The 17,746-nt window shown below is 46.5% G+C and overlaps 1 protein-coding gene and 2 non-coding genes across 10 annotated transcripts in view; 1 reads left to right on the top strand and 2 right to left on the bottom strand.

Moving 5' to 3' along the window:
- Positions 1-4,370: 4,370 nt before the first annotated feature.
- On the bottom strand, positions 4,371-4,486 carry LOC117200794 (U5 spliceosomal RNA). Its single transcript, XR_004482487.1, has one exon. It is a non-coding gene; the product is annotated as a U5 spliceosomal RNA (small nuclear RNA).
- Positions 4,487-8,562: 4,076 nt separating this feature from the next.
- LTBP1 (latent transforming growth factor beta binding protein 1) overlaps positions 8,563-17,746 on the top strand; it is a 423,263-nt gene continuing 414,079 nt past the window's right edge. For 4 of the 8 annotated variants that reach the window (XM_033425268.2, XM_033425269.2, XM_033425262.2 and 1 more), the window contains exons 1-2: positions 8,564-9,219; positions 10,278-10,348. In XM_033425268.2, the coding sequence (XP_033281159.2) occupies positions 8,750-9,219; positions 10,278-10,348 (541 nt within the window). In that variant the 5' untranslated portion in view covers positions 8,564-8,749. Of the gene's footprint in view, positions 9,220-10,277; positions 10,349-17,746 lie in introns of all 8 variants that reach the window. The other 4 variants (XM_033425267.2, XM_033425270.2, XM_033425265.2 and 1 more) reach the window with 2 other exon arrangements.
- On the bottom strand, positions 16,332-16,438 carry LOC117200801 (U6 spliceosomal RNA). The gene has a single exon (XR_004482494.1). It is a non-coding gene; the product is annotated as a U6 spliceosomal RNA (small nuclear RNA).

Below are 17,746 nucleotides of genomic sequence, written 5' to 3'. Positions count from 1 at the left end.
TTAATCTCACAGAAGACTCATCAGTTTTTGGTGTCTTTGACTCTAAAACCCCTGGAGGAAGCTCCATTTTCCCAGAAATGGCTACTGGAAGAGTTAGGGCAGTAAGTGTGTAGAGGCTGAGCTGGCTATCAGGAAGCACTTCATGATCACTAAGAAATTATTCTGTGTGCTGAACCATACAGTGATTAAAAAAAAAAAAAAGCAGGCTTGACAGATCTAAGGCTGAGATTATCTAAGCGGTTCCCAGGGCAGAACTGAGTAACCCAAAAACATGCCCTCATAAAAGTGATTGTTCGAGGGGGATTCAAGAACTTAGCTCCTTAATGCCCAGTCAGCTTCTTCCCAGATTCATCCAGAACATAGGCCGAGGCACACAAGTTTACTCGCAAACTCAGGAGCAGAGCTAAGAACTGAGCCCAGGTTGTTTGACACCAAAGTTTGTGCTCTTAACCATATATTCTACTCCTTCCCGGCAAGCAAATATCCAGCATCATGTCCTTACATCCTACAGATGCTGTTCTACGTGCTTATAGATTTTCCGCCGATGATTTTTCTAGCAATTAGCTACAAGAGGACTGTGGGAAGAGATTCCATTTATCCATCTCTTTATCCCATGCCTTCTAAAGAAAACTTCCCCAGCTTTCAGAGAGAATCCTTGCATCTATTCAGGCCTATTAGATCACTAAGCAAAAATTTCTAAAACCCATTCTCCATTCTTAGTTAATTAGAAAACAATTGGGGGAATTCCCTGGTGGTCCAGTTGTTAGGACTCTGTGCTTTCACTGCCAAGGGCGCAGGTTCCATCCCTGGTCAGGGAACTAAGATACTGCAAGCTGTGTGGCGTGGTAAAAAAAAAAAAAAAGAAAACAATTGGCTCTCAAAAATGGCTAGTGAATGAATAAATGAATCCGTGAATGAATGAATGAATCAGTCTCCAGACCCCTGACAACTTAAGGATCTTCGGCAACGTTTTTTGCTTATGATGAAGAAAAGATAGGGACTTCCTTGTGGTGCAGTGGTTAAGAATCTGCCTGCCAATGCAGGGGACACGGGTTCCAGCCCTGGTCTGGGAAGATTCCCACATGCAGTGGAGCAATTAGGCCCGTGCACCACAACTACTGAGCCTGCGCTCTAGAGCCTGAAAGCCACAACCACTGAGCCTATGTGCTCTGGAGCCCGTGCACCACAACTACTGAGCCCGTGTGCCTCAACTACTGAAGCCCGAGCTCTCTAGGGCCCACGTGCCGCAACTACTGAGCCTCCGTGCTGTAACCGCTGAAGCCCATGCGCCTAGAGCCTGTGCTCCACAATAAGAGGAGCCACCCAATGAGAAGCCCGCGCACCGCAACAAAGAGTAGCCCCCGCTCGTCACACCTAGAGAAAGCCCGTGCACAGCAATGAAAACCCAACACAGCCAAAAAAAAAAAAAAAGAAGGAAAGATATTTGGAGGTTTCTTGTCGTGGACTGCTCATAGCAGTTAGGTGTCCAAAAGGATAGTCATTCACTCAACAAACACCATGCGTTTACTTACAACAAACATTTACTATGATTTGCAAACTGTGTTAGGCACTGGGAACATGATACACCAGGTGTCTGCCCTCAACACAGGCCTCTAGTGATGAGGTGGAGGCCGGGAAGTCAGGTAGGTTCATGGGGGTGGGGTGGCATTGAGGGTTGGCCGGGTACTTGTATATAAATATAAAGATGGAAGATGCTCTTCGAAGTGAAATGGAAGTGTAACATCCAGGTTGTGGATTGAAAAGGGTTAAGTGGAAAGTTCTGGAGCAGCTGGCAAATGTAACCTGATCCCTCTCAGCAGTAGCTTGGGCTTTAAAACCAGGAAACCTGGAGGAATCAACAGAGACTGGGCTGGTTTTACTGATCTCCCCTCACTGTTTAGAAAGCCAGGCCTCTCCTGGTGGAGCTAGTGTTTCTCTGGTGGTGTGAGTTACTTCTGTATATTGCTCCGTTCATCCATATTATGTGGATTTTTACTAGATCCATTCTCAGAATATGTCCTGGCCTCCCATAACAGGGTAAGCTGAGAGGGCAACAAAAAAGAGATGCTATAAAAGCCTTCACTACTTTAATGGTATTACTGGGAATGTAACAGTTTTCAGACAGAAATACGACAAAATTCTTTCTACAGAACTTTTCAAACTGTCAGTTCAGAGGGAGAAAACTTTTTTTTTTTCCTACAGAGAGCCACTGCTTGATTCAACTTAATTTAGGTTTGGGGGGAAATTTGGGCAAACCCCATTGTTCAGCAGAACCCTGCCTTCAAAGAGCTAAAGACAAGTCACTTTGTCATCTGTTGTCATTGTAACCAAACCTCAACTATTATTAACCATGACTTGCCTTAGTTCTGGTTTATCTTAGTAAGACCAAGAAGAAAAAATGTCTTCAGCTGCAAAAGTATTCTATGTCTACTACCAAGCATGTATTCTGTGCTTAATGCCAGAGATGGATGAGAAATGCTCTAAGAGTTAGGAAGAGAGAGTAAACTGAGGTTTAGGGTGGTCCAAAGAGCTTCATGGAAGTAAAGGATCTTGAATTCTATTTTGAAGGAGGAGTAGGACTTAGTTGAAGAGATGATGGTATGTCAGGAGAATGATGTAAGGTGAGACTAGAGGCAGGAATATGGGTGTCCTTTTTTTGCAGATTAGTGGCTGGCCAGCCTTTTTTTTTTTTTTCTTTCAAAGAGAAAGAAGAAAAATGGGTAGATAAATGTAGTTGAAACAGAGGTTCATTTGGGAGAGTAGCCCAAGATGAGGTTAAAAGAGTGAGAAGGAAGCAATCTTTGAAGGGCCTTGGGTCTTAGAAGACCAGACAGGCTGTCTAGGAATTGATATGTAGAGGTGGTACAGTAACTTCCCTCATTTTCTTCTTTTTTCTAGGCTGCTTTATTCACTGTATGATATTTTAATCAATTTTATGGGAGGCAGAGAGAATATTTTTGGAAAAAAATAATTAGAATCAAGCGTTAAACTCAGGCAGCATCACATACTTGTGCCATTGGGTGAAAATTCTAATGTAGACAAGAGAAATAACAATGACTAATGTCCTGAAATTTACATAAAGAAGCAATTCCATCAACTCAACAACCCGGGAAGCATAGGGGCTGACACAAAGCGGAAGGTTCCTCTTAAAATTGGATCATGACTTGTCAGTACCTGCATTTGAGGGAAGAGAGCGTTACTCTGCTTGCCTACCAGGCACTCAACCAACCTTGCAGGTGTCTGGGCATCTTTGAACTTAAATTTAAGCAGGGAAACTAGGTGAATGTCCATTGACTGAATGGAAGATCAGAGTGTTTATAACTGAGGCACCAAAGTGAACTGCATTTCATTGGGGGCTGTTTTGTGATCAAAAGTCATGTGTTTCATAGAGTTGAAGGGCATCTCAGTTCAGTGTACATCCAAGTATTTCCCAAGATGCAAACTCTTTGAGACAAAGAACACATTTCCTTTGTGCCCTCTTGAATGTTGACCAGCCAATGACCCAGTGAAGTTTGGAGGAAGTGAATGAAAAGTATAAATAAAATTGTATTGATAGCTACTTAATTATTATGTAGTTTCATGTTTAATATTCAAAAATTTGACTAAATGGGTATGAAAAGCCTCAATGAAAGTAAATTAATGAACAGATTTTGGTTCCCTGAAGACAGAGGCATTTCATTGTCTTTGGCAGCTGCCACTGTGTGATACTTATCCTTGATTATACTCAAGGTAAGTAAGAAACGACCAAAATAATCAGAAAGGGAAATTTAGTGTACATAAAACGTTACTTTTGGTGAATTTCCTTTTGTGGATGGGCTCTTCAAAATTTGTAGAAAACTAGTCCATAACCCTGACACTTTTCCTTTTATGGGTTTCATTTCCCACAGTCCTTTTTTCAATACTCACCACACATGTAATTACTTGTTCCAGGTCTGTTTACCTCATTAGACTCCACGTGGACAGGGTCTGTATTGCCATGGCCAGGCACTCAGGGTCAGCACAAAGGCACTCGCTGGCCCGGGGCAACTTTGGATTGCAATCCAGCCAGGCATTATTTAAACTTCTCCACCTGAAATGGAAGTTTGTTTTGATTTTGCTGTGTGGGTTTACGTAGGCTAGTTGGGGGCTCTGGGGTCAACACACATTTGTTGAGTGACAACTAAGGATGCTTAGATTTCAGACCTGAAGCTTTAAAGGGAAGGAAAGCCCTGGTGTAAACCTTGGTTCCACTTGTTGCTCAGTTCCAGGGGCACCTCATCTTTCTCTGCACATCAGCTCTGTTGCCATCTTGCTGACACATCTTGGCAGAAACACTGATACCTCCATGGGTTGAGTCTCAGCTTTACTTCTTTTTTTTCTTTTTTTTAATTGGCCTTGCAAACGCAAGACCTCAAAAAATTGGGTAAAAACTCAGAATTGTTCCTCTCCACGGAAATCTTTAGTAAAAGGCGAATGATTTATATGATCTGAAGAGAAACCAGAGTATGAGCTTTACTTCTTCATTGGTAAAGCTCCGTGTGATTTTTCATGGAAGCTGAGTTAAACGTGGAGGAACTCACACATTTCTAATCTCTTTCATCTCTGCTCTTTTGATGAAATGGTTGAAAGAACAAGGGAGAGGACCACAAGAGTAAATGTAGTACCTCCTTGCAGGCATCTCGAGCTGAAGCTGCGGTCTTTGGCCACCAGCTTGTGTGAGAGAACACAGGACGTCCTGTGTCTCCCGCTTCGCATGTGGTGTAGGGCAGCCAGCCAGCCACCTTGCTAGCACCTTCCAAGGTCACAGGTTTAATTCTAGCCCAAACCTGGACAAGCTGATGTTCAGGTCAGAACCCACCGAGGTTCAGAAATGGCTGCCAGGGTCCTGGTGAGCAGCCTGAGAAGATTAGCCCGTGGATGCCGGGTATAATTCTCCTCTCCCTATGTTTCCTTTTCCCCTCCTCCTACCTGTTTGCTCCTCTTCTCATTCATTGATTTCTCCTTCATTTTGCACTTCTCCAATCCATCCTCTTCCTAGCTTCCCTCCACCCACCTCTTTTTGTCCCTCCTTCCACTGCATCCCCTCTCTGTCTTCACACTTTCTCTCCTGTTTTCCCGTCCCTTTCTTTTCCATTCCTCAATCTCCCTCTCTCTCTTGCTTTTACTCTCCTTTCTCTTCCTTTTGTCTACAACTCACTGAATTCCTATTTCTCTCTGTCTCTTCTCCCCTCTCTTTCTAAGAATTTCTTGATGCAATTAGAACTAAGAGGGGCTCCATGAAATCCTTGGCTGGAAGAAAAGATGGGCGGAAGGGATTCTGATCGTAGGCAGCCACAGAAGTTGATTTGTAGCTGATCTTAAATGTGGGAAAAGATTTTCAGTTACAAAACTCATAAAATGTAAGGATGAGGGAAACTGGCTGCATTTAGAATTTGACTAATGGTTTCAAAGTGCTTTAAAAAGTTTGGCATTTGCCAGCCTTCCTTTCTTCCCCTAATCCTCAAACCCTTGAGTTTTTATGGGAAATATAATCCTTTTTTCTGATTCATTTACACTTAGCTCATCTGAGTATTGTTTTGTAAAAACCATCTGAAGTCCAAGAAGTTTTATGAGATCTTTAAAGACTTGTGTCTTGAACCAGGAAGTTGTGTACTGCCCATATAAACGGACCTTGAAACCTAGGGGTCTTAGCATTAAACAGGGTCTAAACTTGGCAAAGACTGGTCCCCATGCCTGAAAGAAACTCGGCTTTCATTTTCAGATTAATAGCGAGTTCAGTGTTTTAGATGAGTGACCATCTCATATGATAGTACATAGGTTGCACAACACATTTTTCAAGGATTATCTTACTAGTTATGTAGACAGCGAGAGATTGATGTGGAAAAACTATGACTTTGCTGGAGTTTCTCAACTAGAGGGGCTGCTTGCTTATGTGTATATTACCACATTCATGGTTGTATATAAACACACATGCATACAAATGTATATGATCATTCACGGATGAGATTAACATTTACGCTAGAGATTCTTCCCGTGGTTACGTTTCAGAGATTATCTGATTGTAACGTATCCAAATCTGTCATAAGGCAGGTCGTAATCAGATTGAAGACTGGGGTGAGATACCCACCTCTGCTTTGCTGTGGGTCAAGAGAAAGAAAGATTGCGTTGTATCTTTTGAAACATTTTTTTTCTGCAGTCATAGAGCGTGGTTGAGCTCACTGCTGTCCCCAAATGTGAGGACCTTGGGTTGATCTCCAGGCCCTCTGGAAACAGGCTCTCAGGTGAAATGACTTGCTCAGGTTCCCGTGGGAAGTGAAGCAGCCACACTGCTCCAGCCCAGCCCTCTGGATCCCTGTCCAGGCTCTGCCCTCTGCAGGCAGCTGCCTCTCATTGACCAAAACAGGCTTTGATGTATGCCGTCCATCTGAGTCCTGCAGTGCCTAACAAGAAGAGCTCACCCACCACCACAGACTGCAGTCTGGTCCTTTGGTGATGCTGTCCATCACTATTTCCTGAGCTTTCACCTGTCTGACACGTCTTCTTTCCAGCCTAGGCTCTTCAGCATGGAGTTATTGCTTCTAGACACCCCCTGGCCCCATCCACGTCAACTGTTGCTCATAATCCCTACCAGAGAGAGAAAATCTCTGTAGACTGATTTGAGCTGCGGGTAGGAAATGTTTTCCCTACATGTTGTGAATTTTCCATGAGATGACAAAGAATTGTGGGTTGTCCAGTGACGTTGCCCTCTCACAAATCAGATACCGCCTTGGGAGAGTTCGGTTATTATCTCAAACTGTTGCTTTATTTATCTTTTTAAAAAGCTTTTGTTTATTTACATTTTTTCTCTCTAACCAGATAGGAAGATTCTCCAGAACAAAAAGGTTGTGCCTGTGATACTTTGTTTCTGCAAAGGGTCAGCCTCTCTGCTTGCCTCAGAGCAGCACTTGGTGAATATTTATTAGCTTGTGCGCTGTCCTTTCTACAGAATCCCAGCCTGGGAGGCATTTTCTTCACCCACCCTCCTTCCTCAGTCTTCTCAGCTGGTTCCCTTTGGCCTGGCTCAGAGACTGACCTTGAGTGACCTCTCATCTTGTCCACAGGGATGTTCTTAGAGCCACAGACTCTTAGGGCTGAAAGGAATTTTTAATCCAACTTCTCTGTTGGATTATAGAGGAGGAAGTCAAGGTTCAGAGAGGAGAGGTGAACTGCCTGTGGTCTTTCAGCTACTTAGCGGCAGTGTTAGGACTGAACTGAGGTCTCTCCCTCTGGTCAAATGCTGTTTATTCTGTGCCTGGCTCTCAGAGTGTGTTCTCACATGAAACTGGTGGTCAGACAGATGGACTGAGACCCTCTCCTGCCAAATCAAATATTGGAGGTCTTTCTCCAATGTACAGAAAAAATAGATTAAGGGATTAAGTTTCTTCAACTTTAAATCATTTCTATTAATTCTTTTTAAACCATTGTCACCTGCTACCAACTGTCCACTAGCCAATGCGGAGTTTTCTATTGCATTCATGTAATAAAAGCGTGAATGCTGCTGGAGACACCGTTTTAAATTCAAATGCTAGAAGTAAATATGTTACTATTTCATGGTTTCCACCCAAAAGCACCCTGACCCCAGGGACTCTGTCCCCTGGGACATTCTGCATCTCCCTTAATGTGATTTTTGTGTCATCTCCGGTGAGTGATCCTTTCCTTTCGGATAGGGGTCCAGGGAACTGATCTGACTTTAAAAAGAGACTAATAATGGCTTGGCGTTATCATGGATCCTAAGCCCTGTATTCCTGTCATAGAGGCCTTTTCACCAGGAGCAGGGCTGCCTGCGGGGTCGATTCCTGTTGCGGTTTTCCCAGTCTACGCGGGCGCCCCCTGCTGCCCACCCTGGTACATGCCAAGAGAGGAGTAGGGTACCAGAAGCTGCACACTCAGAAACAGTCACGCGGAGTTTACAATCCCAAAGGGAACCATCTAAACACTTTCGATGGACACTCCGCGCACCCCGAGCAGTCCTTTCTGGGGCCCGATCTAGTATTTTAATCCAATACCCACAGCAAGTATCCGAGCAAACACGGATAAGAAAATGACTGGAAATGCCTTCCAGACAGTATCAAATGAGTCCTGTGGGGCTTCTAGAAGGAAAGGACCGTTCAGTGACTTTGCCGAGTCCTTTGTCCTTTCCCGGGAGACGGGATCGAGGAGCGGGGACCTCTGCCTTGCCGACCCATAGGAACAATCGATGTGGATGTGGAGGGTGGCGGCGTGTTCTCGGGCTCATCTCACGCTTTCCCCAATTAGGATTTACTGCCTGACGTCACGTCTGCCGGAGATTGGCTGTTCAGATCTGACACTCGGTTCCACGGCGAGAGAAACTTTTTAAAGACTTTGCAGCCCGGGCTGCCGCTGAGCGTCCAGCGCGCTCACACCCGCCCTCGCCCACTCTCGCCGGGTCCCGGGCGCGGCAGCCCCTGCGCCGGCGGCGGGGCGAGCGGACCCTCACCTTGCGCGGCCCGCGCCCCTCGCCCCTCCCCTGCCGGGCCCCGCGTTCCCCACCCCCACCCCGCCCCCTCCTCCCCGCCGCTTTCGGCTGGGGTCTGGGGCCGTTCAGCAGCCCGCAGAACTTCCTCTCCTGCAACCGAGTTTTCCTCCTCCCCGCCTTTCCCGGGCTCCCGGTTGTTCTCGGGGGAGCCTGAGTGCGCGTGGGCGGCCGCACCGGGCGAGCGGCGCGGCCGGGGGCGGGGACCGGGGCCGGGGGCGCCGGCTGGGGCCCGCGATGGCGGGGGCCTGGCTCAGGTGGGGGCTCCTGCTCTGGGCAGGGTTGCTCGCGTCCTCGGTGCACTGCCGGGTGCGGAGGATCACGTACGTGGTGCGCCCGGGCCCCGGCCTGGCGGCGGGCGCCTTGCCCCTGGGCGGGCCCCAGCGCCCGCGGACCTTCAACGTCGCGCTCAACGCCAGGTACAGCCGTAGCTCGGCGGGCGCCGGGGCCCCCTCGGAGCGGACTCGGCGCACCAGCCCGCCCGGCGGCGCGGCCCTGCAGGGGCTCCGGCCACCGCCACCGCCACCGCCGGAGCCGGCGCGTCCCGGGGGCTCCGGCGGGCAGCTCCACCCCAAGCCTGGCGGTCACCCGGCGGCCGCGCCGTTCGCCAAACAAGGCAGGCAAGCGGTGCGCTCCAAAGTGCCGCAGGAGACCCAGAGCGGCGGGGGCTCGAGGCTGCAGGTTCACCAGAAGCAGCAGCTGCAGGGGTAAGCCCACACCCTCCCTCCTTCCTCGCGCGCGCCGCTCGCGCGGGTACCCGGGAGACGCGGCTCCTGGGAGCCCAGCGGCGGCCGTGGGCGTAGTGCGCCGTCGGTGGGTTGTCTCCTCCCCGCCCACCTCTGCCTGCCTCGCTTGCAGCGCGGCGGGAAGAGCGGAGTGCGGGGAAGCCGGGGAACTTTGAGGATAAACTCCGATCGCATTGTTACTGAGCTGCGGGTAAACACAAAAGGCATTTCTGCCTGGGGCGTAACCTCCTGTGCGCGAACCAAACTACTCCTAGAAGATGGGCGTAAACATGAAGTCACTACAGCTTAATCCCTCAGCATCAATTAAACTTCTCTTTGCAGCTCAGTTTAATTTTTTTTCTTGAGCTAATGGGAAAAAAAAAGTTTGGAGGAGGGCTGCCTGTAAAGATCCACTTCCTGTTTTGTGACCTGGAATTTTCAGCATCCTACTAATTGTGAGCTTGGCTTCCCTGCACCTGTGGGGTCTGTTTTCCTGGGGCGGCGTGTCTTAGCATTGACAGGAGTTTCGGTTGGATAGTTTCTGTTACTGGGCGTTCATAAACGTCCTCCTTGCCCCTCCTCCTCATTAATCACAGGTTGAGAGTGTGGGGGAAGACTTGTTTTGCTTATTTGTTGTTGTTGTTTTCTTCAGGGGTGGTTCCAAGCGTTGTGATTTCACTCCTGTTTGGACGCCTCTCTCTGAAACTCAGATTCAATTTAAAACGTGGGTGCAGATAATACACAAAATACATTTGGCTCTGCTTTACTTTTGAGTTAAGAAAACCGTTTATTTGGACCTTGTTCTCCCCTCCTGTATAGTTCTAGGTTATGCAGGTTTTGGTTCTTCCATCCTTCCCTGATACACTGTCCTTACCCTTCTGCTTGGGCAGCTTTGGGTTGGACATCCTGGGTCCCTGTTTCGAAGCCAGAGGAATGTGGAAGCAGGAGGCTGGGCTTGCAGGAGCACCCTGGAGGCTTGGGTTCTCTGGAAGGGAGTGTCGCTACTACTGGACTCAGGGGTCTTGCTTTGTTTGTTTCAGGGTCAATGTCTGTGGAGGGCAGTGCTGCCATGGCTGGAGTAAGGCCCCTGGCTCCCAGAGATGCGCCAAACGTAAGTTTCCAGGTTCACAGCAGCCCTGCACAGTAGGTGAAGTGGGTCTGTCCACACGAGGCATCCCACAGGGGTCACTTGAAGAGGCTATGCAATGTCTGTGATGCAGTCTACCCCGTTATCTGAAGCCTTCATCACCACCCAGGAAGGGCTGGGCCAGGGTAATGATGGTATCAAGGCCAGCAGCGATTCATTGTACAAAACCGTGCCGTGCATCCAAGATTCCCTTGCACCCAACCATGGTATTAATTACTCTGTTACCACCGTGAATCAGGGGCTAGGAAAAGAAATTCTCATTGGAGGATGTGCCGTATGGCAGAACCAGTGCAATTAATTTAACCATGGATATCGACAAACGAAAAACATTCTTTAAGTTGATGGTAGGAGGGGAATGGGAAGTAGGACGCCCTGCTCTGGAACAAAACATCAGTAGTGTTAAAGCTTTCTGAAAACAGCACTCAGAATCTGCCGTCCTTGTGGCCTGTTTCCTAGGAGGTAACCACTCTACTGTTCTTCAGAACTGACAAGTGGGTTTTCCTGCATTGCTTCTCCAGCTAATACACAGGCTTAGGAGTGTTTTGAAACATATATTAATGATGCATATAGATTTGAGAACATCAGAAAATACTTCCCTCTGCATTGTGAAATTAAGGATTAAGGTAAAATATTCTTTGAGGGTCCTCTTGACGAGTTGATTCTGTCTGGTGCTACCTGGACATAAAGAATTCTTACTTCCATTCAGGAGTAGTTAAGCATTCTTATGTGTTCTCTGCATAGAGTTTGAACCATAAACATGTGGATTAGAATCATTCAAAATTTTAGCTGCTTTTTGGTATTCAGTGTAATAAGTAAAATTTAGCAATTTGTCTTGTATACGGTTTGGATTTTAAAATGCTGCTGAATTAATTAAAAATTTTTTCTATTATGGTCATTTCTATTACAGTCATTCTGGTGAACTTGCTTGTTGGAAGATGCCTTCAATCCTTGAAAGAAACAGGACTTTGGCATAGTGGCTTTAGTTTTATAAAAAGCAGTGTCCAGGTGGGTTATGATTTGGCTGTGATCAAGGAGTAGTGGCAGACATGAACTCACTAATCAGCCTCCTTGATATTGAACTCAAACCGCTAGGTCAGAAATACTCAGGGTTGTAGGCATTTTATTTTTAATTTTAAATTTATTTTATTTATTTATTTTTGGCTGTGTTGGGTCTTTGTTGCTGCTCGCATGCTTTCTCTAGTTGTGACGAGCGGGGGCTACTCTTCGTTGCGGTGCGCGGGCTTCTCTTGTTGTGGAGCACAGGCTCTAGGTGCGCGGGCTTCAGTAGTCGTGGCATGCGGGCTCAGTAGTTGTGGCTCGTGGGCTCTAGAGTGCAGGCTCAGTAGTTGTGGCACACAGGCTTAGTTACTCCGCGGCATGTGGGATCTTCCCGGACCACGGCTCGAACCCGTGGCCCCTGCATCGGCAGGCAGATTCTTAACCACTGTGCCACCAGGGAAGCCCCAGGCATTTTAGATTGTCGTAATTCTTCACATCTTCTTAGATTACACTTGACAATAGCGCACCAGCATTTTCCTGAATTTACAGTTGCTTGGGTCCAATTACATACCCTCTCCTCCCTTCGGTAACTCCTGCTATGATGTTGTTTGCCTGTTATGTGCAGACAGCTCATCCATGACAGCAGCATTGCTGTGCAAAGTGGGTATTGCTGTGTAAAGATTAAAGATACAGAGCAGGTTGTTATAGGTGATGGTGAGTGCTCCTTGGTGCCCATTAGAGAGAATGTGTTAAGACTTTCAAAGAAGTTTACTTGGCAAATGATGCCGTTGAGTGCCCTCTCTGAAAAGAGAGTAGTACCCCATTCTTAGGTTGTCTGAGGATTTGCAGGTCCAAAGAAGATGCTCTAGAAGGAGAACATCCGATCTTGAGGAATCACCTCGTGGCTTCCTGCTTCTCCAGGTGAGGGAGGCAAGGGCACAAGTGTGCCTCGGCTTAGCCAGGTTTGCCCTCTGGTGACCCAGAAAGAGAAAGGCTGCAAAAGGCTACCCGTCAGAAAAGTTAGGGTTGCACAGTTACTGTATACAGTGTTCCAGAGGAAGTTGCTCCGTTGGCTTAGTCTCACGATACCAATAGCAAATGCTTCCGGCTTTTGGTTTAAGTTATCCTTCCAGCTTCTAGAAGGTAGCCCTTGGACAGCACCGGGACCTAAGCAATCAATGTAACATTAGCCTTCCAGTACTGCCCAATCTGACAAATTAATTCAGGCCCAAATGGTGGAAGCTTAAATCACAACTTCTTTCAAGAACAGTTGTGTTTTTAAAAATGATGCTGGGTTAGGTCAGTGCTCAATCCAAAGTAATATACGCTAGATGGATATGTTTCAATGGGGGGTCTTGTGTTTGTCTCCCTGTGCAGAGCCAGGGAGATGAGGGAGCCTTATACCTTCACATGGGACAACTGGGGTTACCACTGATGCGGCAAAACTTGTGTCCATGGCTAAGCAGTGTGACACCAGGAAAGACCCCTGGCCTTGGGTTCAGGAAACCTGAGTTTAAACCCTCAAGCGTTCACTAGCTGTGTGGCCTTGGGGAATTCATTTGACCTCTCTGACCCTTATATTTTCCCATCCTGAAATGACTGTGCTAAAAACTTGACTACTGGGACTTCCCTGGCGGTCCAGTGGATAAGACTCCACGTTTCCACTGCAGGGGGTGTGGGTTTAATCCCTGGTTGGGGAACTAAGATCCCACATGCCGTATGGCGTGGCCAAAAACACAAAACAAAACAAAACAAACCCCAAATTTGACTACTTTCTAGGATTGTTACAGGTATCAAGGTGAAATAGAATGATGGATGTGAAAGCCTTGATGAAACCAGAAGGAGTCTTAGAGTTTATTATTGAATCAAGCCAAGTAAATCCTGTCTCATTTATCCATTATTTGGTTTTCTTTCTTCCCTATGTATGTTTCTCGTCATCTTCTTTTCAAAGAATGTACATGTGGATCCCTTTTTATATTACAGCTTTAAAGTAGTTTAGGGCTGGGGGAGGGGGAAATAGGGAGATATTGGTCAAGCGGTACAAAGTTTCAGTCCCTCAGGATGAATAAGTTCTGGAGATCTAATATACAGCGGTGTGACTATAGTTAACAGTACTGTGTTATATACTTGAAATTTCTTCAGAGGGTAGATCTTAGCGTGTTCCCGCCACACACACACACACACACACACACACACACACGTTAACTGTGTGGTGATGGGTATGTTTATCAGCTTGACTGTGGTGCTTATTTTACAATGTGTGCGTATATCTAAACATTGTTATACACTTTAAATATATACAATTTTTATTTGTCAATTATACCTCAATATAGATGAATAAAAAAAGGAATAAATGAAAACGCCAGTCAGTTCCATCCTGCCTGGCTTTGATTACTGAGAAAAAAGAAATAAAGTAGGCTGGGTTGTTTTGTATCCCAGAATGATTTATTTTAGAAGAACTTTGAAAGAGACTAAATATTAGATTATTTGTGTATCTCTAGTTCTCTTTGTGTAAAGCTTGCTGTTTAGATGGAAAGTTCTCCCCTAAGGTATTCATAAATTGAATGGAAAAAATTCTGACACCAATTTTTGTGACTACAACTACTTTGGTAAATACTAGTGAAATTTAGACTGCAAAAGCAATTGCTTTGTGGTCTCTTTCCTCTCTCACTTCCTTATTATGCTGAGATTGAACAATTGCACTTGGATATGGTTTATTACACTTAACAAATACAAAAACCAATGGCATGTCAACATGAATTTCCTTATTACGATAGTAATCATCATATACATAATTAACACAACATTGTAAAACAACTATACTTCAAATTAAAAAAAGGTAGTCGTTATCATACAATGTGTATGCACATTTAAATGTGTACATTAAATTTAAATCAACAGCAAGGATGCCTTGTAATTGTCAGTTCTATTTTGAGGATAATTGAAAGGGTTTAGCTGAAGAATTTCAGTTTGTAGAGACCGTTTTCCAGTTGATGCAAAAAATATTTCTGCATAAGAGTTGGGATGTGTTTCTGTTGTTCAGTTTGCTTAATCCTGTGAGGAAAACAAGGTGCCCCTTCGGGGCAGACTGGATTGTTTTTAGTTGATTGAAACTTAATTTAAATGGGCCATAGGCAAATGCTTCTGAAGACTGAAGATTTGGCAAACCTGAAATTGCCAATCAGAGAGATGTGAAACAAATGGCAGCAGACCCACACGGGCAGAGAGAATGGATGTGGGTGTCCGCAACGGCAGCCCCGAGGGCTTTAGCCACCCAGTCTCTACATAGAGATGCCCAGTTGCATGTTAATGCTTCTTTTCCAGACACCCTCTGTATGTGTGTCTCTAGGAATTGAAATCACAGCTCGAGATATGGCATTTTAGTTATTAATGTGGAACGACTGCTGATAGCGATGTCCATTTTGGGCAAAGGAGAAGGCACTGCATCTGTTCCCTTTCCAAGGGGTTCACATTTATTGGGAGGGTGTTAACTTTTTTTGGCCTATCCCCATTTTTGCATTTTGTTCCCTCTGTCTAAACTGAACCCACCCCCTCTTGGTTGTTCCAATCTTATTGTGCCCCTCTCAGGGTAAGTGCAGGCCAGAGAGAGACATTGCCAGTGGGCTCAGCTTTAAAGAGGAGACTGGACCTGGGAACAGACAACACAAAAGAATAAAGGGGAGATGAGGGTGAGGCCGGGTTGGCAGGATGAGGTGGATGGAACAGGAAAGATGGCAGATCTGAATCCAAAGCGGGTGCCTGGCACATGGCAGGCCCTCCCTAAATGCATGGATGGTTCTTTCATTTCTTTAATGGATATCTGTTTAGCTTTTACCATGTGCCAGGGTCTGTGAATAGAGGAGAAACGCAGCCAGCTGTAGAGAGTGCGGGGTCTGTTTTTACTCACTTAACTCATGGCACATCAAATGACTTGTTCTCTCCTTAGCAAGAAACAGAAAATCGATATTCCATTGCTTTTCCACTGGCATTCAGCCCACAGTGCTTTGGGGGAAAAAAAACCCAAAAGCCAACCCTAGACATTTTCCTTAATTATATACAGAAGAGACGTAGTCACGTCTACCCTTGGTGCTTAGAGTTGCCGCAGTCGAGGGCATCGTCCATGAGTGTGGGGTGTGGCTGGAGTTGCAGGTGACAGAGGCCTTTCAGGCCGTCTCCTGTCCCTCTGGGCTTGGCGTTGCGCTAGCTGAGCTCGGAAGTTGGGCCCGGAGTGATCACACAGCTTTCGTCTGCCCGCTGTGGCCATTGACAGCTGCTTCGCCAATAGATCCACAGTGAGGTTTATTGTGGCAGCTGCTGGGAGCACCGCCCCGGCCCCAGTACTGGGAGCAGGGGTGGGAGGGTCGGCTGGAAAATCTTGTCGTGCGGCACAGACCGCCCGGTGAAGGGAGAAGGACCCAGAGGTCAAGTTCACACTGGGTCAAATATGTGTTCTCAGCACTGGTTAAAACAAACATTTAGGAACCATAAATCCTGGGCTGCAATCATACTTAAACCTTCATTGTGAAACCCTGCAGCCCCTGGGCCAACCTGAACACCCCGCCCTCCCGCCCCTGCCCGGCCTGCTTTAGTGAAGTGTTTCTCTGCCCGTTGAACCCTTGGCCCTTAGGAAGCCTGCCTTGTTCAGAGGACCTTTGGCCACCACGGGAGTCTGCTGTTTCTGAGCCTGTTATTTGTTGTCTTGGATATTCCAAACATACTCAAACGTGTTTGGGAGCTCAAATAAGTTTTCCTAAAATGCAGATTTTGCTTCCAAGTTCTTCCTAGCAATGAACAGGGCAACTAGGAGTGCTAGGGCGGTGTCGCCACTCTTGTAACACTGACCAAGATCAGAGCAGGGGTTGAGAAGCTGCTGATGAGGGGAGGGTAATTTGTGCAGTGCTTCGGAGCCTGTGAAGGGCGTTCGCTTTCTTTCTTTTACTTTAAAAAAAAAAAAAAGGAATGCTTCGTGAATATGCATGTCCTCCTTGTGCAGGGGTCACGCTAATCTTCTCTGTATCTTTCCAATATTAGTGTATGTGCTGCAGAAGCCAGCACTGGAGAGCATTTTCTTGACCTTCACGACCAGGCAGCCATGATTTATTACCCCCTTTTTAAATGGGGGGCAGGGCTCAGACCCCACCCCAGCTCTGTGGCTCTTGGTTTATTGTTCTTTCTACTGCCCTAGGCTTCCTGGCCGTCCAGTGTGGCAGCATCTCTCTTGAGGTCTTGGTCTTCGACTCTCCTGGCAGCCCTGCTTTGGACTGGCTTTCACTGCCTCTATTCGCTGTGTGATCTCCCAAGCCTGTAACAAAGTACCGCAAACTGGGTGGCTTAGAACAACAGAAATGTATTGTCTCATAGTTCTGGAGGCTAGAAGTCCAAAATCAGTGTGTCGAGAGGGTTGGTTCCTTGTAAGGGAAGATCTGTTCCAGGCCTCTCTCCCTGGCTAGCAGAAGGCTGTCTTCTCCTTGTGTTTCTTCACCTCATTTCCCCTCTAGGCATGTCTATCTTTGTGTCCAAATTTCCCCTTTCTATAAGGACACCCGTCATATCAGATTAGAGCTCACCATAATGACCTCATTTTTAACTTGGTTACCTCTGTAAAGACCCTGTCTCCAAATAAGGTCACAAACTAAGGTACCAGGGATCGGGAATCCAACACAGCTTTCTTTGTGGGGGGAACCATTCAACTCATGATAGAAGGCCATAGATGCTCTGCACGTGGGCTTGAGAAGTGGGCTGCTCAGAGCTGGGCCACCCCTGAGGCAGTCAGGGATTCCCTAGCAATGACCCCAGGGCGGGTGGGCAGAGGCTCAGTTGCGCTCCTCCCACATAGTCTGTGACTGTGGATCTAATGTGGCTTCTTCCCTAATTCAGGAGCTCTGGCTGCTTCAGGGAGCAGAAGATGTGAGGAACTGGCCACTGGTGATTTTGGTTATACCTCTGGGCATTTCCACTTGTTCTGCTTTAAAGAGATTCTATGATGCCTCTTAAACATGAATGTGCAGCTGGTCGCTGGAGGAGTTTGTTAAACTGCTTTCTTGAATCAGAGTCTCTGGGATTTTTATTTAATGAGCACATCAGGTGATGCTGATGGAAGTGGCCCACCTTTTGAGAAACAGTGATCCAGAAGGAACCCTGTCCTGGGCAATATTTATGACACTTTGTGTGGGAATCTGAAGGCCAAGCCTAACACTTAGCAATTTAGAAACTTGTCAAGGCAGGAGCCCTCTACACATTGCTTTAGGTCAGTTTTAAATAGTACATACAAAGATGGCTGCATACAGGGTTATTACATCCAGTTTTTCTTTTGTTAGTTGAATGATAAATACATACATTTTTACAAGAGTTGGACACTTGCAA

The sequence above is a fragment of the Orcinus orca genome, chromosome 13 (genome assembly GCF_937001465.1).
Source record: "Orcinus orca chromosome 13, mOrcOrc1.1, whole genome shotgun sequence".
NCBI classification, from domain to species: Eukaryota; Metazoa; Chordata; class Mammalia; order Artiodactyla; family Delphinidae; genus Orcinus; species Orcinus orca.
The sequence above is the reverse complement of the archived record's forward strand: the minus strand, read 5'-3'. Positions and strand labels throughout refer to the sequence as shown.